This window comes from Danio aesculapii, chromosome 19 (genome assembly GCF_903798145.1).
Source record: "Danio aesculapii chromosome 19, fDanAes4.1, whole genome shotgun sequence".
In the NCBI taxonomy this organism is placed as follows: Eukaryota; Metazoa; Chordata; class Actinopteri; order Cypriniformes; family Danionidae; genus Danio; species Danio aesculapii.
In genome coordinates this window covers 40,423,307-40,447,305 of record NC_079453.1, presented here as the reverse complement: position 1 = coordinate 40,447,305, position 23,999 = coordinate 40,423,307, and the positions used below count along the sequence as shown (strand labels likewise).

Here is a 23,999-nt window from a genome sequence, read left to right as displayed (position 1 = left end):
TTCTGTGGGTCAGGGCTCATGCCAGAGGGAGCGCAGTGACAGGGTAAATAACGGGATGTTGATCTCAACAACCTTTTCCTGAGTAGGTCTGGGATGGATGCTTTAATCCGGCTCCTAATCCGCACCACTGCCATCCATCACCCTCAGGCCAGGCGAAAGCATTGGCCACACACAGGCTGAGAGAGAGCCCTCTTTAATGCTTACATTTGATGGGATTTTGGGTTATATCGAGTTTAGTTCTATGAAACTATTTTATTTATTTATTTATTTTTTTGATGGCTGAGTAAAGTACTTTCAGTGCCCAGATAAGTACTATAAATGGTGAGTATAGTTATATAATAAAACGCATTGTCACTTTCTTATTTATAATATAAAAATTGTAAATTAGTATTATTCCATGTATTATTATTAATAAACTAGTATTAATATTATTATATATCAATAGTTACTATAATTTCTGGTTACTTTACATATACTGAATAAATAATTATATTTAATCATCATTATTGTTTATATTTTTTGTTAAATTAGTTGTAGTAATACAACAATAGTAATAATAATAATAATAATAATAATAATAATAATAATAATAATAATAATAATAATAGTAATAATAATAATAATAATGATAATAATATTAACAACAACAACAACAACAACAACAATAATAATAATAATAATAATAATAATAATAATTATTATTATTATTATTATTATTATTATTATTATTATTATTATTATTAGCGATTTTATGCATTCTATATAAAATGATTATTATATTTTCAATTATTTTACATATACTGAATAAATAATTATATTTAATCATCATTATTATATATATTTTTTGTTAAATTAGTTGTAGTAATACAACAATAGTAATAATAATAATAATAATAATAATAATAATAATAATAATAATAATAATAATAATATTAACAACAACAACAACAACAAAAACAATAATAATAATAATAATAATAATTATTATTATTATTATTATTAGCAATTTTATGCATTCTATATTAAATTATTATTATATTTCCAATTACTTTACATATACTGAATAAATAATTATATAGCATGCATACAATTCTTCTTCTTCTTCTTCTTCTTCTTCTTCTTCTTCTTCTTATTATGTTTATGACAATAAATATGCTATAATAATACTAATACTACTACTAATAATAATATCAATATGAATAATAATAAGTAAATAATAGCATAATAAATTTAACAATTAGTTAGAAATAAATTTAAATATATATGTTATTAATTTATTTACTAACAAATACTGGTAATAAAAGGATTTTTAAAAATAGGATTTTTTAAAATCAATATGTGTTATTTCATAATAGTGTCAAAATAAACGTATCTTAATATTTATTTAAATAGTATTCTAAAATAATAATAAACATACAATATATAAATGTAAAAATTAAAATAAGTACTAAAAACACAAATAAGAAATATTTTTTATGACAATAAGTATGCTATATTATTATTATTGTTATTAATAATAATAATAACAAGTAAACAATAGCATAATTAATCTACAAAATTTAATACTTAATAAGAAATAAAGTTTTTAAAATGTTATTCATTTTATTTCATAACAAGTACTGGTGATAAAATAATTTTAACAAAAATAGGAATTTTTTGATTAATATGTGTTATTCCATAATACTTATTATCTTAATAAATGTATCATAATATTTATATAAATATTATTATAAAATAATCAATAATAAACACAGTATATAAACATTCAAATTAAAATAAGAACAATAAACACAAATAAAAATATTTTTTGACAATACGTACGCTAATAATAATAATAATAATACTAATAATATGTAATATGTCATTTGTAATACATTCATATGTGCATACTCTAATCTGTCCATTGAATCATTTTGCAAGCTATAACTATTCTTCATTTTTATCACTTAATATATAATTATAATGAAAACCCATTGAAATGAAATCTGTAATATGACAGCATGACCCTTTCTAACGATATTTCATGCAGAAAATAAAAGACAACACATAAAATGATAATTAATGTATTTCCAAAATAAAATAATAAATTGCTCTGCATGATGCTGAAAGTGAAACTGTGGCCACTCAATTACTGTTCATTACGAACCTTTAATTTAAGTTGTTTGAAATAAACAACAACGTCTATACAAATCCACACTAGCAGCACAGGCTGTGAATCCTGCGGTTAAAGTAAATTAAATTCATCATAACCTAAGCAAATTAATGAATACATATGAAGAGTCATGCTGTTGATGTATTATCCATAGTTATTAAGCTGATAATTAAACTCTAATGTCAGTTTTGTGCAAATTTAAAAACATCTCAAGGTTTTATTAAATGATTGCTAACTTGACCGTGAAGATTCTAAATGTTTTGATGAACTGGAATGTAAAATGCTTTAAAAGTCCATATACTTTTTTTTTTAAATGCATTTCAATCAGCTCAAGCTATGTATTAAGGCACTTTTATGAGTGTTGCTTCAAAAAGAAAGCATCTGCCAAGAGGTCATAAAGTACCATCGTACACTTAGTATATCTGACAGTAATACTATTAAGATAATAAACACATTTATAGGGAACATTTAAAGAGCTTTTGGACTGAGAAATGAAAGCTCCATTGATCTTTTGGTCATATAAAAGGTCACGATCATAAAAACATTCAAGTTTCAGAGCTCAAAACTCATTTAATGAAATCTGGATATATAAACACAACTGAATAATAAGAGTTTAGTAGATGGAAATGGCATACTTCATTTCCCCCCTCACTTTCATGCTAATTGTGTGTGTGTAAAACAACTATGAATAGCCAGCCTGATCTCACAAGAAAACGTAAGTATTTTACGTTTTGACAGTTTAGTGGCTAATTCGTACGAATTCGTATGAGTTCAGTCGTACGAAATGGTACGATTTTAAAAAGGAGGCGTGGCATCTAACCCCGCCCCTAAACCCAACCGTCATTGGAGGATGAGCAAATCGTACTAAATTGTACGAATTAGATCGTACGAATTCGTACGAATTAGCCACTAAAAAAAAAGTTACGAATTGCCATGAGATTGTGTTGGAATAGCAGGTAAATTGGAACAAAACTCTGATGATGCACATGGGATTATTAATATGCACATGCACCCCAGGTTGCATTTCATTGGCCACAGTATTTTCTAATGAGATTACAACAATATTTTTTATTTATTTATTTATTTTTTTTTCATGTTTATCTAAGCTTGTATTACTATACAGTTGAAGTCAGAATCCCCCCCCATGAATTTTTAGCCCCCCTGTTTATTTTTTTCCCAATTTCTGTTTAACAGAGAGAAGACTTTTTCAACACATTTCTAAACATAATAGTTTTAATAACTCATTTCTAATAACTGATTCATTTTATCTTTGCCATGATGACAGTAAATAATATTTTACTAGACATTTTTCAAGACACTTCTATACAGCTTAAAGTGGCATTTAAAGGATTAACTAGGTTAATTAGGTTAACTAGGCAGGTTAGGGTAATTGGGCAATTTATTGTATAGCGATGGTTTGTTCTGTAGACCAATGGTTCTCAAACTGGGGGTCGCGACTCGCGAAAACCCATGTTAACATGGGGAGAACATGCAAACTCCACACAGAAATGCCAACTGACCCAGCTGGGGCTCGAACCAGCAACCTTATTGCTGTGAGGTGATTGTGCTACCCACTGCGCCACCATGCTGCCTGGAAAACATTTTAAAAAAGAAAAAAAAATTAAAGGATGTTTAATAATTCTGATTTCATCTGTAGGGGAGTGTGAATATTTTGACTTGCAAACCTCTCTTTTATTTTGTATAATACATGGCAGGAAACCTATTATAAAAATTGTATTACACATGCTTTTAGGTCAAATTAAAACCCCTTTATATGTTTCTTGAAGGCACAGCGAGATGTGTCTTTGGATTCATGGTTTCAGACTCCTGAACTCTCTGCGCACCCGCTCATTATCTGAAAATAAACACGGATTTCTCTTTTGCTAACAAGGCCATGACTCAGGCTTTCTCCCACTCAATGGACTGTAGGATCAGCTGCTCGAACAGCTTTTGTTTTTATGACACCACATGAGAACATAATAACTGCAACTTAATGGTGATTCCTGGAACCATTTGGCTTATAGAGATTTTTTTTATTTCTTAGTGAATTATCAGGGCTGATGCGGATCGCCCTTCATCGCTGTCATATTATAACCATCATGACCCTAGATATAATGTGTCCTTTCCATGCATTGAAGGGAAGACAGTAAGCCATAAGCATCTTATGTTGAAAATGATATAAAGTGGAATCATCCCACAAGATTTACACTACTTTGAAAAAGTGATTTCCATCGATGCTACATGGCTTGAAATGTATGCCATAGGCTAATTTTAGGTTCTGTTAAAGCAACTTTACACACAAAAGTGGCCCAAAAACCAAACCTGAAGCAGCAAATGTTTTCAAAAAGGTGTATTTACATAAACTGTTTAATGTTGCATAGTGTGTTTACACTGAATTCAAAGCTGACACAGACACACTTTAGTGCTGCCTTAAATTGGCAGATGATATTTAAACCTAAATTATCTTTAAAATTACAACACAACATTGTAGCCGACATATAATTGTTAAATAAAATATGTATGTGACCCAAGACAACAAAATCCATCATATGTGGCCTTTTTTTCTTTTACTTGTTTTTTTAATTGATATATTTTTAAATTGATTATCTAAATAAATAAATTCATCTGAATAAATAAGCTTTTTATTGGTGTATGGTTTGTTACAGGACAATGGCTGAGATGCATAAAAACCTGAAATATGACATTTTAAGTAGTTTGAAATTATATAATGTATAGGAATTATATATATAGTAAGTCTGTAAATTAACAGAAAATCTACTGGCAGTTTATTACAAGGCTTTTTGAAAAAAAATAAAAAACAACCCAGAAAATATTTTACATTAATGATCAAAATGTTAATATTTAATTCAATTCAGCGCTTTTTCGATTTTTTCAAAGCAAATTTACAGAAGGTGCACATTATTACATTACACATATACCAGTGAACAGAGCATTGCAGTAATCCAGCCTAGATGTCATAAAATCATGAACTAGCTTTTCTGCATCTGAGATGGATAACATGCTACGTAACTTCAATATTTCTGCGATATTTCTCAGATGAAAGAAGGTGGTTTGTGTGACATTGGATTTAAGGTTTTGGATATAATGTTAGTTTTCTCCGGATCTTTTACAGTAGAGCTAACACTAACATTATATTTCTCTGATTGCAGGTCAAGTTGTGAGATCTGCTGTGTACAGAATTTTTGGTCTAAATTTAAGAAAATTGTTGGTCATCTAGTTTTTTACACTTAGTTAGCTTAGACAGTTCAGACTTCTCATTAGGTTTTGTTAAAATATATAATAAAAGTCACTTTTTTTTTCGCTTTTCAAGATAAAAAGTTGTTAAAAGAAAGATCAAGATCCCATAAAGCGAATCAAAAGCATAAATAAACAAGGAAAAAAAAAACATAAATCACAAAATATGGAAAACTACTCATGTACACATGTGTTCACAGTGTAGCCTCATATGCTATTATCCATTTTACTGTACATCTCTACACTACCTCTCAGGGGAAGTCTTGAGAAGCATAAACTGTTGAGTAATTTGTTTTAAATTAAATTATGAAGCCGACATTTGGGTTTGTCCACATTTGACCCAAAACAATGAGTTGCATTTTTTTAGAGTGTCCCACTATAATCTACTCATCACACGGACGCACACACACACACACAGAGAGAGAGAGAGATTAACTTTCGATGCTCTTAATCAGTCAGTATGTTTGTGTGTCATTAAAATGAGTCACTAAAGGTTCAACGTTCTATATTTAGACTCAAATTAACACCTGATGCTGAATTAGTCCCGTACTTCCTGTCGTGCTTTAGTATGTGTGTGTGTGTGCATGTGCATATGTGTGTGTTTGTGTGTGTGTGTGTTGGGGGTGTGGCTCCTGGGGCAGGGGACAGTGTTAGTGTGTCAGTTGAAACACCAGCAGATTGAGTCTCAGCAAGCGTCTGTCTGCTTTCATATAGCATCTGTGTGGACTTACACTACACTGGTGTGGTGAGTACATACATACTTGTAGCTATCCTTATTTTAACAAGGACAACCTGTTAAAACTAGCTTTGAAAGGCAGTCTTTGGGTAAAATGTGTATATCAAAGCTTATGTTTGAGAGAAATGCAGTAAAAGTTAAAGATTCTGTCTCATTGTGGTTGCTTTTTAATGTCTAAACCACCTCAAACACATCTTTCCCTGTGAGGGTTTTTTGCATTGGTATGTTGTGTAAAATATGTCATGCTCATATGGAAATGGTGACCTTTATATATGACGGAAGTTGTCACGTTAAAGTGTATAGTATTAGTTAGTTGTAGTTTAATGTTGTGGAGTTGTTCAGTCAGGTTCCGTCCTTTATATTGGGTCAGATTATGAACAAGCAATGTTTTTTGACTCTCTATCATATCAATTAATTTTGTTTCTATTATTATTTGATGTCTTTTCATGAAGATTTGACACCAGTTGCTTAGGGCTGTTAGTTGCACGCATTGCTAACCTGCCTTGAATCATTCCCATCAGTGCACCAGGATCAAAGCTAATCTCTTTAAAGAAGCTTAACAATTATCGTCAGGAAAGCAAAGGTGAGAGGCCAATGACAAGCACTTCCCATGCATTTCAACATTCTGAAGTTTTTGAAAGCATACCAGCTCTGAATAAACGGGTAGGACTTGATACTTGTGGGAAAGTGAAATGTGTGATCATTTTAGTTTTTCTATTTGTTTGTACTATTTGCTGCTAGTGCTTTAGTTAGAGTTTGCGATTGTAGAATTGTTGAGGTCTGAGACATTATAGTCAAAGAAGATAAAAAAGTGCCCATTATTATTATTATTATTATTATTATTATTATTATTATTATTATTATTATTATTATTATTATTATTATTATTATTATTATTATTATTCAGTTTTGCAGATATATTTGCAGTTTAGTGTGGTTTCAGGATATCATAGCTAAAGAATATGAAAAGTTCCCATAATAATAATAATAATAATAATAATAATAATAATAATAATAATTATTATTATTATTATTATTATTATTATTATTATTATTATTATTATTATTATTATTATTATTATTATTATTATTACTATTCATTCATTCATTCATTTTCTTTTCGGCTTAGTCCTTTTATTAATCTTGGGTCGCCACAGCAGAATAAACCACCAACTTATCCAGCATATGTTTTATGCAGCGGATGGCCTTTCAGCTGCAACCCGTCTCTGGAAAACATCCATAAACACTCATTCACACTCATACACTACAGACAATTTAGCCTACCCAATTCACCTGTACCGCATGTCTTTGGACTGTGGGGGAAACCGGAGCACCCAGAAGAAACCCACGCGAATGCAGGGAGAACATGCAAACTCCACGCAGAAACGCCAACTGACCCAGCCAAGGCTTGAACCAGCGACCTCCTTGCTGTGAGGTGACAGCACTACCTACTGTCGCCTTATTATTATTATTATTATTATTATTATTATTATTATTATTATTATTATATTTTTCAGTTTTGCAGACAAATATGGGGTTTGTGTGGTTTTAGGATATCATAGCTATAGAAGATAAAGTCCCCTATGTTGTTAGTATTTTTTATTATTATTATTATTATTATTATTATTATTATTATTATTATTATTATTATTGATAAATGTATTATTATTATTATTATTATTGATTAATGTATTATTGTTATTATTATTATTATTAGTAGTAGTAGTAATAGTAGTAGCAGTAGTATTATTGATTAATGGATTATTGTTATTATTATTATTATTATTATTATTATTATTATTATTATTATTATTATTATTATTATTATTGATTAATGTATTATTGTTATTATTATTATTGTTGTTGTTGTTATTGATTAATGTATTATTATTATTATTATTATTATTATTATTATTATTATTATTATTATTATTATTAATATTATTATTATTATTATTATTATTATTATTATTATTATTATTATTGATTAATGTATTAATATTATTATTATTATTATTATTATTGATTTATTATTATTATTATTATTATTATTATTATTATTATTATTATTATTATTATTATTATTATATTTTTCAGTTTTGCAGACATATGACATGTTTTATTTTACCAAGTTTTCATTATTTTATACTGTGCTCTATATTTATTGTTACTTACATAATTATCCTGAGAATACCCTTTAAATATGATCATCTAAGACATATATACCCCATAACACACAGCTTATGCGTCTATAACCAGATCTGAATGAATTGCCTTCCCAAATTAGCACTGTTCCCGACATAAATTGTGCGTTATATTTTATTAATCCATACAAAAATATCCTCAGAATACTCTTTCAATATGATCATCTAAGACATATGTTATGTGTCTATAACCAGATCTTAAGTAATTGCCTTCCCAAACACTGTTCCCTGCATGGAATAGCTCCACTGTTCCACTATTAATTTAAGCCATTTGTAAAATATAGACTTTTTGAATTATTAAATCATTTATTCAAGCAATTCACTCAAAAATGCTGTTTTATTTATGATGTATTTCTTATGAGGTATTCATTGTATTATTCAAATGATTTTTCAGAAATGCTGATTTAACATGATAATAAAAATGCTTTCGTGATTAGTAAGTCATTGCACAAAAATGTCTTTGAGAGAGTCATAAAATCACATTCACTCAAATGATTCAATTACAAAAACAGATTTATTCAAGCACAAATTACGTTTTGGAGTTAGCCAATGAATTAAACATAAATAACTGTGGCATTGTTTATCATTTTTAAGTTAGCTATTGAGATAATTATCAGTAAAATTTAACCAATAGTTTTCAGCATTTTATACTGTGCATTATATTTTATTAATCCTTACATAAAAAGCCTCACAATACCCTTTCATATAAGACATATTTACCCCATAACGCACAGCTTATTCATCTATAACCAGATCTCAATTAATTGCCTTCCCAAAATAGTGCATTGTATTTTATTGATCCTTACATAAATATCCTTAGAATACCCTTTCAATATGATCATCTAAGACGTATTTACCCCATAACACACAGTTCATTCGTCTATAACCTGTAATTGTCTTCCCAAACACCTTTCCATGCATGGATTAGCTGTCACAATCCACTATTCATTCGTTTAAGCCATAAGAAAAATATGAACTTTTTGAATTATTGAATCATTCATTCAAGCAGTTCATTCAAAAATGCTGATTCATTAGAGATTACTTTAATATAAGGGAGTCATTGTATTATTCAATGTATTTTTCAGAAATGCTGAGCAACACTTCAACACAATCGCAAAATGAGTCACTGAACAAGTTTCTTTGAGTCATAAAATCACGTTCCCTCAAATGATTCATTCACAAACACAGATTCATTCAACCACAAATTACTTTTTGGAGTTGGTCAATGAATAAAACATACATTGTGTGAAATTTTACACAAGTTTTCAAATCTAGAGCTAGTTATCAGTATAATCTTACCAGCAGTCTTCATTATTTAATACTGTGCATTATATTTTATTAATGCTTACATAAAAATCTTCAAAATACCCTTTCACATGAGACATATTTACCACATAACACACAGCTTATGCATCTATAACCAGATCTGAATTAATTGCCTTCCCAAATAAGCACTGTTCCCCACATGGATTGTGCATTATATTTTATTAATCCTTACATAAATATCCTCAGAATACCTTTCAATATGATCATCTAAGACATATTTACCCTATAACACACAGTTCATTTGTCTATAACCTGTAATTGTTTTCCCAAACACCTTTCCGAGCATGAAATAGCTGTCACAATCCACTATTCATTTGTTAAGGCCAAATGGAAAATATGAACTTTTTGTATTATTGAATCATTCATTCAAGCAGTTCATTTAAAAATGCTGATTCATTCTAGATAACTTCGATATAAAGAAGTCAAATGATTTTTTCAAAAATGCTGATTTACACTATAATAAAAATGCTTTCGTGATTAGTGGATCATTGCACAAAAATGTCTTTAAGAAAGTCATAAAATCACGTTCACTCAAATGATTCATTCACAAACACCAATTCATTCAAGCATAAATTACTTTTTGGAGTTAGCCAATGAATTAAACATACATTGTTTAGAATTGTACACAAGTTTCTACATTTAGAGCCAATTATCTGTATTCTAGTCTTCAGAATCATATACTGTGCATTTTATTTCATTAATACTTAAATAAATCCTCAGAATACCCTTTCACCACAATCAAATGAGACGTATTTACCCTATAACACACAGCTTATGCGTCTACAACCAGATCTGAATGAATTGTCTTCCCAAACACTGCTCTCCTCATGGATTATCTGTCACAATCCACCATTAATTTGTTTAAGCCATTTGGAAAATATAGACTTTTGTATTATTGAATCATTCATTCAAGCAATTCATTCAAAAATGCTGATTCATTCGAGATAACTTTGATATAAGGAAGTCATTGTATTATTCAAATGATTTTTTAAAAATGCTGATTTAACACTATAATAAAAATGTTTTATTGATTAGTGAGTCAATGCTTAAAAATGTCTTTGAGAGTCATTAAATCATGTTCACTCAAATGATTCTTCCACAAAGACAGATTCATTTAACCACAAATTACCTTTTGGAGTTAGCCAATGAAAATAACTGGCATTGTTTTGAATTTTACACAAGTTTATACATATAGAGCTAATTATCAGTATAATTTTACCAACAGTCTTCAGCAATTTATACTGTGCATTCATTTATTCATTTTCGCCTTAGTCCCTATATTAATCAGGGGTCGCCAGAGCGGAATGAACCGCCAACTTATCCCACTTATCACTGGGAAATTATACTGTGCGCTATAATTTATTAATACTTACAAAAATATCCTGAGAATACCCTTTAAATATGATCATCTAAGACATATATACCCCATAACACACAGCTTATGCGTCTATAACCAGATCTGAATGAATTGCCATCCCAAAAAAGCACTGTTCCCCACATGGATTGTGCATTATATTTTATTAATCCATACATAAATATCCTCTGAATACCCTTTCAATATGATCATCTAAGACGTATTTAATGTGTCTATAACCAGATCTCAAGTAACTGCCTTCCCAAACACTGTTCCCTGCATGGATTAGTAATCACAATCCACTATTCATTTAAGTCATATGTAAAATATAGACATTTTGATTTATTGAATTGTTCATTCAAGCAATTCATTCAAAAATGCTGATTCATTCAAGAAACATTCCTTATGAGGGAGTCGTTGTATTATTGAAATTATTTTTCATAAATGCTGATTCATTCAACACAGCAACAAAATGAGTCACTGAACAAATGTCTTTGAGTGAGTCATAAAATCACGTTCACTTAAATGATTCGTTCACAAACACAGATTCATTCAACCACAACTTACTTTTTGGAGTTGGCCAATGAATAAAACATTAACTGCATTGGCATTGTTTATAATTTAACACAAGTTTAAACTTCTAGAGCTAATTATCTGTATTCTAGTCTTCACAATCATATACTGTGCATTATATTTTATTAATACTTACATAAATATCCTCAGAATACCCTTTCACTACAATCATATAAGACATATTACCCCATAACACAGCTTATGAGTCAATAACCAGATCTGAATTAATTGCCTTCCCAAAATAGCACTGTTCCCCGCATGGATTAGCTGTCACAATCCACTATTAATTTGTTTATTTGAGGCATATTTTCAGCTTCAATAGTAGACATGCGTCTACCGCAATGACCACCCTTTGTCAAAACGATGGCTGCTTTAATCCAGCGCAGCTTGATGCCTTTTGTCAGCGTTTATCACATGTTTTCATCCCAGGGTTTTGAGGGAGCTCATCTTGTAGTGGATATTAAAAACAAAAGCGGACAAAGTCAATTTGGTCTGTTCTGTAATCTGATCACCCCCCCCCCCCCCTCCCACTTAGAAACTGTCATGGCAGATCTGGTCATTTACTCAGAGACCTAAACACAAACACAGGCCTGGCCATTGATGAGGAAGGGATCTCGCTGCTGGTTCATTAAACCTATCACAGCATGCGCTAATTAAATAATGGAGCCACACTCACATATCAAAGGGTGAAAAATGACTGCTGTGGCATTTCATTCTCCATATGTTGGCCCTGTTTGCCCTTGGTTTTACTGTGAATGTTTGTGTGTACGTGACGGCGCAAGAGCGAATCTGGCGAAGCTGCTGATTGCTGCATGGATGAACAAGCTCAAACTGTAGGGAGAAATGAAAAAGGTTTAAAGAGTGTGTTTAACATGCTTGTGTTGAGCGGATGTAAACAGGGCATCCTTGTGTGTCAGATGCATAAGAACAGCTGTTTAGGTCATGCTTTGGAGGGATTTCGTGCTTTGCGTCTGTGAATTGTATTGGGGATTATGCAAATTAGTTTGTTTGTTTGTTTGTTTTTTCTCACCATGTTTATACATGTTGTTGTATGAATTATTCTCATTTATAATTCATTTCTGGTATTTGTATGGTAGACTTTTATGTGTAAATTTCTATTTTATTTTATTATTATTTTATTTTATTTTATGTTTTACTTTATGCACTTAATAGAATGATTCTAATTTCATTAATATTGATATTAATGAAATGTTGATAATATTTTTGGTATTTACATGGTATTCTTACATGGTATTTTGAATTTTATTATTTTTAATTTAATTTAATTTATTTATTTTTTTACTTTATGCACTTCATAGAATACTTCTACTTACATTAATAATGATATTAATTAAATATTTATAATACTTTTGGTATTTACATAATTTTTAAGGTAATTGTTTTATTTTATTTTATTTTAATTTGTTTTATTTTATGCACTTCACATAATAATTCTCCTTTCATTAACAATATTTTTGGTATTTACTTGGTTTTCTTGTCATGTTTAAATTTTTTTTATTCTATTATTTTTATATAAATTATTATTATTATTATTTTACATTATGCACTTCGTAGATTAATTCTACTTACATTAATAATGATAATATTAAATATTTATAATATTTTTGGTATTTACATGGTATTCTTGTCTTGTTTAAATTTTTATCTTATTTTGTTTCATTTTATTATTTTTAATTTCATTAATTTTTATTTTTATTTTTACCTTATGCACTTAATACAATAATTCTACTTAAATTAACATTGAGATTAATGAAATATTGATAATATTTTTGGTATTTACTTGGTTTTCTTGTCATGTTTAAATTTTTTTTTTAATTTAATTTTATTTTATTTTTATTATTTTTAATTAAATTGTATATTCTTTTACATTATGCACTTCGTAGATTAATTCTACTTACATTAATAATGATAAAAATTTAATATTTATAATATTTTTTGGCATTTACATGGTATTCTTGTCATGTTTAAATTTTTATTTTATTTTGTTTCATTTTATTATTTTTAATTTCATTAATTTTTATTTTAATTATTACCTTATGCACTTTATACAATAATTATACTTACATTAATATTTATTTTAAATAAATATTTATAATATTTTTAGTATTGACATCGTATGCTTTTTATGTTTGATTTAATTTAATTTAATTAGATTTAATGTTTTAATTTAATTTAATATTTTTTATTTTATTTCTTTTATTTTAAATAAATGTTTTACTTCACGCATTTCTTAGAATAATTCTACTTTCATTAATATTGATAATAAATGCAGAAATAAAAATTTCTGCATTTTACTTTTTTCAGAGCAGTTTACATTGCATTTATTACATTTAATATATACTGCATATTGCATTTTATTTTATTTTATTTTATTTTATTTTATTTTATTTTATTTTATTTTATTTTATTTTATTTTATTTTATTTTCAACATTTACAAGTAGAGTTTTCCCTTGCCTATCTGGACTTTTGACAGAAAACGTTAACATATGCTACTTATATGGTACATGGCACACATAACATTCATATACATTTCCATTTATGTAACACATATGGCAGGCACCTTATTCAAAGCAGCTTACTTTGCATATAAAGTGTATGTTAATCACATATCAGTTTATGCATTCTCTGGGAATTTAAACCATGACCTTGCTATTGCAAGTCCCACGCTGTACTCCAAAGCTTTAATCTATGAAGCACCAGCATCCCATTGTGGCAACCAGCATCTAAAACACACCTAAGACAATCTCTTCACCAGGTATAATATTATATAAAAGACAGATAACGTCCCGGGGGAGTGTAAATGATGTTGTCCAGGCCGCGTACCTGTCTCATTCTGAGATCTCAGTAATTGGATGTTTTCTGATCTAAGCAAAGTATCTGCCTCGCCTGCCAAACAATGTTTTAGATGATCTTTTCCCCATCCGTCCCCTCACATCTCTCGTCTCACCTGCTGTTGATGAATATCCCCGCGAGGTTTGCACCTGATGCTCTGTCCTCGATCCAAGTCTAACGAGAAAATACCCACAATTCCCTGCACGTGTCTGCCAGCTCATCTTTGTTTCTGTTGGCGTCAGAGAGGCTTTGACTATAGGAGTCGCCTCAGATCAGCTGCTTCTGAAGTGTCAATCTGCAGATCAAGGCGAGAGAAAGATTGCACTTACATTGCATTAGGTGGGTTTTTATTTATTGAGCGTTCGCTGTGTGCGAGAACATAAAAATGAATGTTTATGAGAGAGAGAGAGAGAGAGAGAGAGCGAGAGAGAGAGAGATGTAGACATGCTTTTGGTTTGCTCCGCACATGTTATGTATGATCACTTCTGTTTTTTTTTTTTAATCTATGCAATTCCCGGTGAACTCATTGTCGTGTTCAAGAAACCAGTCTGAGATGATTTGCGCTTGATGACATGGTGCGTTGTCCTGCTGGAAGTAGCCTGTGCAAATTGTAGCCTCAGTTTCCTGTTGTTAGCTGACAGGGGTGGCACCCGGTGTGGTCTTCTGCTGCTGTACCACATGTGTCTCAAGGTTTGACGTGTTGTGCATTCAGAGATGCTCTTCTGCATATCTCGGGTGTAACGAGTGGTTATTTGAGTTACTGTTGCCTTTCTATCAGCTTAAAACAGTCTGGTCATTCTCCTTTGATCTCTGACATCAACAATGTATTTCCGCCCACAGAACTGCCGCTCACTGGATATTTTCCCTTTTTCCAACCATTCTCTGTAAACCCTAGAAATAGATGTGCGTGAAAATCCCAGTAGATCAGCAGTTTCTGAAATTCTTTCGAAAGACTTTCGAAAAGACATTCTTGTTTTCAAGGATATCTACTACAAAATCACGTGGCCATTCTTTGTTTCACTCTTTCTGAAGCAAGAATACAATCTTAAATTTTGTAAACCATTTTTTGTCACAAAGAGAGTATGCAGGGGAAGGTTTAATGGGCGATGCATATTTAGTAGATTCATGCCTTGGGAGACAAAAGAACCTCCCCAATCAATGCTAATGTTGGGCTGGAGGTGTAGGGGTTGGGGCGTACTTTAAGGACCAGACTGAAGAAAGAAAGAAATGTGAGAAGATTGCATTTTGTTGAAGATGAACCCATTTTGTTGTAAATGCATATGACTATATTGTAAATATTAATAACAGTATATATTTGAGAGGAAAACAGGAGTGCAACCAATAATCACTGATAGATGACACCTTTATCATGGCCTTGTAAAATATGAAACCAAAATACTGTTATATCTCACTCTATAATTTACATGTATTGTTTCATATTTTGATATTTATATTTTACTCATTTTAGTTAATTTGTCTTAAACTCTAAACCCAAAGATGGTCCACGTGCAAAAAAATTTCATCAATACTTTTCACACATGAATTAGCTGCTTCATCCTAGAATGTTTATGTATTAAACTCTATTCAAGCTTAAGAAACTAAATATCAGACTTTGTTGCTGATTTGAAATATGAACTAGTATTGTATGTTTTTAAGCAGTGAACACCTCTGTTCCATATACACAGTGTAGATTTTTTTCTTCTAAAAAAATACCTGTATGTTTTGTGAGCTAATTCAGTTGTATTTCAATGTGTTTATAAATAAGTACAGGATTAAGCATGACCATATTTAGCAGCATTATGGATTTTAAATACTAGTCTGTGAAGGATTATTTTGAAATAATGAAACTGCACTCTACACCGCGAGTCTGGATAAATGCCTGATTATAATGTGCCTCTCCATCATTTGATCATCATTTGATGAATCACTGCTTGCACGGTGGCTTGAATATGTACACAAACGTCTATTTTAAACAACATTCCACTGGCGATAATACAGAGTTAATTGTCCCCGGCAAATCGAGAGACACTTTTGAATATAGCTTGATCCATAACGAGCCTCATTTACATAAAAAGCTGCCACTGACAAGAAAGAAAAAAGATGAAATTGTGGCTAGGTTTGCACCCAAATTACTACACACAAAAGTGACGCAAATGTTTAGTGAATTTGCCTTAAAAACGTTTGATTAAACAGCCTTGACCTTGAGGGAACGCAGAATGGTAATGAATACAGTCATGAATAATTACAGGAAAGGACTATTTATTTATGTAGACTATCTTTTTAATTAAGCCTGGGAATTCCTCTCTTAATTTAGCTACTTTTGTAATTATGCAGTGACTGTGGATTTTATCTTATCTTTTCTGCCTGAGTGGACTTATAAACTCAAAATGAAAGCATTTAATACATCCACTTTTACTTATGAATTAAAGTACTTGCATACAAATAATTGCATTTGTCTTACATGTTTACATATGCTTTCCATACTCCAAATCCATAATTCGCCTTTAGAAAGCATGAATATACAGTACATGCTTTTAATCAGTTATCAGTGACTTTTGCTGTAGTTTGTTGCAGCTCCCCTTTCCTCTTTTTTTGGAAGGGGCCTGGATTCCCATTACAGTTTTTTACAATGGCAATGACAGTTTTTTCAATACATTTGACAAGTTTCCTAAACTCTTAATGCACCAACACACCTACAATACACAATTGACAAAATTGTTAATTTCATGCTCAAAATCACACATTGTAAACTTAATCCCAAAACGAATTTTCAAAATACAATAATAAACTAACACAGTACATTAACAAAACACTGCAAACATGTTTTAAAATCAAACAATTATTCGAAACACTAACACATGTTCTCTTCCAACAGAAACATTTAGTCAATCATAACAAATTGACAAAAAAAGACAGTATTATTAGCTGAAATGGCAGAAACTGCATTATTTTGTGTCAGGTCTGCCCTTATACTTTGCAGCCTCGTTATATGTTTTTGTTGATGGGTTTAGTAAATGCATGCATTTTATTTTATTTTATTTTATTTTATTTTATTTTATTTTATTTTATTTTATTTTATTTTATTTTATTTTATTTTATTTTATTTTATTTTATTTTATTTTATTTTATTTATTGCTGCATAAATTCAATGCAAATAAATTAATGATCATATCAGAGTAGCTTTATAAAATGTACAGTTTATGTAAAAATAAAATAAAATAAAATACAGACACAAAATTGCTGCATTTATTTGAATTTATTTTCAAAAGGACATTACTGCTTTGCATAAACTATAGATAGAAACACTTTTACTGAACATATAACAAAATCACAATTTTAGGAATAAGAGATCATGTGATTGATAAAAATGTGTGTGAATGGACAAACCAGCAGGCTGCGCACATTGTAAGACATCTGAAATGTTTTTTTGGTCATTCTAAAATGGCGTAAGCATTTCAGTATGATTGTTAATATATTAGTAATGACCTCCAGAACTGTCAAGAGCATCTGCGCACTGCGTTTCATGGCTTCAAACGCCACCATGCGTTCATTGCGTGTAGGCATCGTCTTCTGAGGCGCAAGTCATTTATTAAATGAAGAAAAGATTGACGTAGCTTCTCCTACAGCAAATTCTGTTTTTACTTTTGATATTTGCCACCAGTTAATCAGGAAGTGGTGATTGTGTTCTCTTTGACTCATTGGATGGAAACGCTGCTTTATTTGCACATCTTTTATGCCATATTCCAGTTTGCGCATACATTTAATTTGCATTTTTGGATGGAACCATAGCTTAGCATGGACTGTTGAGTTTATATATAATAATATAAATCTGTATCTAGTGATGTCTATTGGAATAATAATGTGCTTGCTGCTCTAAAAAACCCACTGAGGGTATAGGTGAGTGAAAATAAACTCGACACCTATTCTTAGTGCTTAGTCAGTGGCTAAATTTAGAAATGACTTGATCAAGGTCAACATATCAGCAAGTCTTTTCACATATGTGTTGAATAGGTTTGTACAACCATAAAGGTTCCTCTTATAGGTTATCCAATAAAGCTGTTTGGATGCACTTTAGTCAGTCTTTGAAACTCTTCAAAGGGCTCAAATACAAAAGAGAGACCTCAGTGAACTGAAAGAGCTCTTGGTGCATCATTACTTGGTAATAGAGATGAAATTATTCGTTGTGCACTTTTTAAGGCCAAAATGACAGTATACGCTGTTTATAAGTGTTTTCCCCTTTTGGAATAACATTAGGTGATAAATTGTGCATTTTTTTCTGGAATTCTGATTTGATGATGATTTAAATGTCTTGCTCAAGGGCAGAGTGGTAATGATTCATGGACGAAAACAGCACTTTTTCATTCCTTACTGCTGAATAATGATCCAACTCGTGACAGGTTTTGTACAGCTTCATTTAACTGGCTTTAGTTGACTTTATTAGGCTTTGAACTTGCATTTTCAGTTGAGGAAACAGAATGTTACACATATTTAATCATTTGTGCTTTTTGCTGTACACTGTTTGCTGAATCCATAATTAGAAGTTCCTCTTAGTCCGACCATCTGGCCTCAGCTGTGAGTTTAATCTGAGGATCAACATGAAGCTTTACAGTTTACATTTAACATTATCAAAAAGTAGATTCCACTTCCATTTCCTATTATGTGTACGCAGAACAAATAAATGTCATGCATATGTGGTGGATTCTGATGTTCAGATCATCACATTGACACAGTAAATGCACAATAAAGTCAAAACAATGGTGAAATAATGCTCCATTGATATTCAGTGTAACATTTACCTACATTATATAAAATAGTAACACTGTACTTTTTGCACTATATACTGTTTTGCATCTTCACAACATCTGCACAACTCACTCCTTGCCGTGTGCCCTGAAGTGTAATTGTATTATTTACAAATTTTTATTTTTAACTCATATAATTTTAGATTATATTATATGTGTAATTGTATTTATTGTAATTTCTTTTTAAAAATTCTACTTTTTGTATTAATATTATATGTTAGGCTCCTAGGGTCTGAGAGTAACACAATTCCGATTCTCTGTTTGTCTTGTACATGTGGTTGAATTGACAATAAAGCTGACTTTGTCTTTGATAAATTATGTATTATGAATCGATTAGTATCCTGGTAAAATAAAAGGATAAATAAATATATAAAATAAAAATAATACAAAATATAACACTCATACAATGTAAAAAAATGATTTAATGTAATTAATGACAAATAGTCAAAACAATTTATGTGTGTAACTGTAGGATGCTGGACAATGGAGTTGGGGATCCACGTGCAGTTTATTAAACAGAGAATAGTCTGACAGGGAATGGTCAATATGGAGCAATCAGGCACATACAGGAAAATCCAGAAGCATAGTCAAAGTCACAGACGAGTGGTCAGTACAAGCGGCAAAGGATCAATATAAACAGTAAAATAAGGCAAGGATCAATTACAGAAAGAATTAGACGAAGAAACGATTCATGGTGTTACAGACGAACAAGACTCAGCAAAGAAATGTGTGTGCGTGCTGTATATATAGTCCTCGTAATCAGTCAGAATGATCCTCACCTTTGTGTGTGTATCAGTGTTTCAGCAGGTGTTGATTGGTGCTTAGCATCATGTTAGTTGTATGATTAGCATCATGGTAGTTGTAGTTCGGTTCAGTGGTAGAACTGTAGTTCTCCAGCGATCTGCATAGGTGATCATGACATGATTATATAAATGATGTTTTATTTCTAAAATTAGCATTTTTCTATGACTCTTGTGTATAGGCTCAGAAGTTTACTTTTAAAATGATGAATAAGTTAATTTCATTGCCTTTAACGTGAAATAAATGAGAAAAATGCTAATTTTAGAAGAAAATTTCAGATGGCATATATATATATATATATATATATATATATATATATATATATATATATATATATATATATATATATATATACACACACATTTCTAAACATAATATTTGTTCTGTAGACTATCTAAAAATATAGCTTAAAGAGGCTAATAATTTTGTCCTTAAAATGGTGTTTAAAAAAATTAAAACTGCTTTTATTCTCGCCGAAATAAAACAAATAAGACTTTCTCCAGACGAAAAAATATTATCAGACATACTGTGAAAATTTCCTTGCTTTGTTAAACATAATTTGGGAAATATATATTTCTTTTTTAAATCAAAGGGTGGGCTAATAATTCTGACTTCAGCTGTATGTTGCTTTAACTTATTCTAATAAGTTAATCAGGTTTCAACAAAAAGTTTCAGTTATACAAATTTTACCTAATATTTTTAGTCAGTTTGATTTAGTTCATTTGATTCAACTAAAAGATTTAGGGCAACATTATTTTTTACAGGATATTCAAAATGGTTGAAATAATGTTACATTGTGATTCAGTTGACAGATATTTTTTTTTGTAAAAATAGAAAAAATATAATTGTTAACAAATTGGTGAAATTACAGAAAGTGGCTTTTTTCTTTCATTTTTTTATATATATTTTTTCTAATATGTTGTATTATGTAAAATTACATCTAATTTAAATTGCCCAATTCATTGAAATTATGAAACTTATTCAGTTGAACTATCTCTCTCTCTCTCTCTCTCTCTCTCTCTCTCTCTCTCTCTCTCTCTCTCTCTCTCTCTCTCTCTCTCTCTCTCTCTCTCTCTCTCTCTCTCTCTCTCTCTCTCTCTCGTGTATATATATATATATATATATATATATATATATATATATATATATATATATATATATATATATATATATATATACAATTGTATATATATATATACAAATTAGGAAACACTATCTGTCAAATGTTATTTTACTGAATGTCATGTATAAATACTGTATGTATTTATAATAATATGATCATATACAATTCAAGAACTTGCAAAATAAAATATGAAAGCTCTGGAGTGCAGAGTGCTTTTGCTAGACATTTTGAGGACATTTAAGTACACTTAGACTAAAATCACAATGGAAAGTATGTACAACAATGACGAGGCCCTAAAAAGTGTGTATGACAAGCAGATATTTCCAAACACTCCATGAACAGACAGGATGACCCATTATAAGAGCAGAACCAGTGCGTTTGAGGACAATGGTGGTTGTCTGAGAGCTTTTGGAGTGGGTTTGTCATTGACAAGTTCTCAATACTATTCACCATACGGTCACTCTTTACTGCTCTCTCTTATGGAATGACCCAATTCATTCATTCACTTTGTGTGTGTTTGTGTGTGTTTGTCACTATACCCTATCAACAGAGAGGCTGGCGAAGAAAACTGGGACGCAGAGAGCTGCCAAACGCTCCCATCGCCGGCAGTCTCCCACACCAAATGTCTGTGCAGCAAGCTGTCCACCTTTGCAGTGTTAGCGCAGAAAGCTAAAGAACCGGTGAGTGCTATCTTTATCTTTTGACACAACACTTCTTCTCCCCTTGATAGATGAGGCCTAGCTGCCTGAAATGTAGGCAGTCACGTACTATATATACTATAAATGCTTCCATACTTTGAGGATATTGTCGTTTGGTTACTGTTAAAAAGGTCAGTATCCCATCTGTTCCACATATGCTACATGCTACGGCTAAAGAAAGATCAGAAGCAGCATGTTGTTGGCTAATTGTTTTGTTGTTAAGGATCTTTTAGAGGTAAGGGCATAACATTGTGACCATCAGCACTGTCGGCGTGACTTTCGATGTGATCTTGCCTCCATAGTGTGCAGGTTTCATATGAAAGCAGATGGTGGAGCAGGTGTTTCATATATTATGGTATGCATAATGTGTCAGGGTTTGTCTAGCTCGGGATTTCTCCCAGGTGTAGTTTAAAAGCACTGATGTGTTGAGGTGTTGTTGTTTTTCTGTGGTTATGGAGATTAATCTTGCTAAAGCTGCGGTTATAAAGGTGTGAGGGATCAGGGGAGGTGTTAAAAATTATGATAAATTAATGATTTTTTAAAAAAAGAAATAAGCTAACGTTTAAAACGTTGATGTATATGGCTATATTTTAATGTTATTAAATAAATTAATTTTGTTATTTTTGTACTTTGGTACTTTTGATGGAAAGTGATGGTAAAATAGTTATAATGTTACAAATAAATACTGCTTTTTAAAACTTTCTTTGCATCCTAAAGGAATTATGAGAAATGTCATGAACATTAAATCAGTGTATTGCATTAGGATGATATATGAAGAGCTATGTGACTTTGAAGACACTATATGGATCCGTTTACACAACAATGATGTACTAGATGTTTCACTTTTTATTTAATTTTATTTTACAATGTTGACTAAATGGTCCCTGCTCACACAGATTTACAAAAATGGCTTAAACACTGTGTTAAGCATGCCAAACAACAGTAGTCAACATTCGAAGTGAAACAAAGAAAAGTTTTTCAAAATTTTTCTAGGACAAAAACGGGTGTTGTTTAATAGTTTTAGGACAACTTCAATGAAAGGTGATGATCCACTTCAGATATTGACTACTGTATTATAAGGTGATGCAAAGAAACATTACATACCTCTGCATATACAGTTATATATTCCCCTATTGTTGGTTTTGTTAGCTAGTACATGCGACTAAACATGAGTATTATATCAGGGTGTTCGCGAGGTCTTAAAAAGTATTAAAAGTTGATAAATCAGTATAGAAATTTGTGAAATTTAAGGCCCTTAAAAAGTAATAAAAGGTTTTTGCAAGGTATTAAATTTAATATAATTAATATTATTTTTATGCTTGTATGCTAAAGTTTGGCTGAATTAAATCTGCAAATATCAGTATGCTGTGTAGTTTATGAAATTAATAAAATCCTGCTAGATTTTTTTTTTGATTTTCACTATTATTTCTACAGTTCTACAAGCGGCAACCTGCTGAATTAGCTAGATTTTATAGATTTAATAGATTTTTATTCAGTATATGAATAATGTTTTAGTTTTGGATTAGTTTCTTACATTAATGTTTAGTAAATATGCTATTAGTCAAAATCTTGCCAGTGTTTCCAGTTAAAACCTAAAGTAGTTTTAAGGTCTTAATTTTTGGAAAAAGTCTTAAAAGAGGTCTTTTGAAATTCACTCACTGATTCTCTGTACATTGCGTAATGAAGTCACTTTTTTTCACAAAATCACATTTTTGCCAATGAGAGAATATCATTTTAACTTTAAACTTGCATTTTGAAGCCTGTTTCAAACATTTTTAGGCCCTCAAAAGGATTTGTCATGTAGATGAACAGCCAAAATGCATAAAACATTTTTCTCTTTTTTGTAATAGTGTGTTATTTCTGCCAAAATTCAAGCTTTATCCATCAGAGTGAGAAAAAAATCCTTCAATTTACACCACCAGAACAAACATATTACGAAATATTAAAGGTGCCTTAGAGAACAGTGATGCAATGTGGTATATAGTTCTCTCCTGTCAACACTCTGTAGAAGGAATGCGAGTGATGTGATTGCAAACCTTAGAAAATAGCCTTAGGATGGAAAGGTCTTATTTGACCATATTTGGAAGGGTTGTGAAGATTAATGATCTCTGCCCTATAGTT

The 23,999-nt window shown here is 30.5% G+C and overlaps 1 protein-coding gene across 6 annotated transcripts in view; it reads left to right on the top strand.

Moving 5' to 3' along the window:
* Positions 1–23,999, top strand: part of adgrb2 (adhesion G protein-coupled receptor B2) — a 634,025-nt gene that overhangs the window by 432,565 nt on the left and 177,461 nt on the right. For all 6 annotated transcript variants that reach the window (XM_056480419.1, XM_056480418.1, XM_056480420.1 and 3 more), the window contains exon 16: positions 21,731–21,860. In XM_056480419.1, the coding sequence (XP_056336394.1) occupies positions 21,731–21,860 (130 nt within the window). The remainder of the gene's footprint in view (positions 1–21,730; positions 21,861–23,999) is intronic.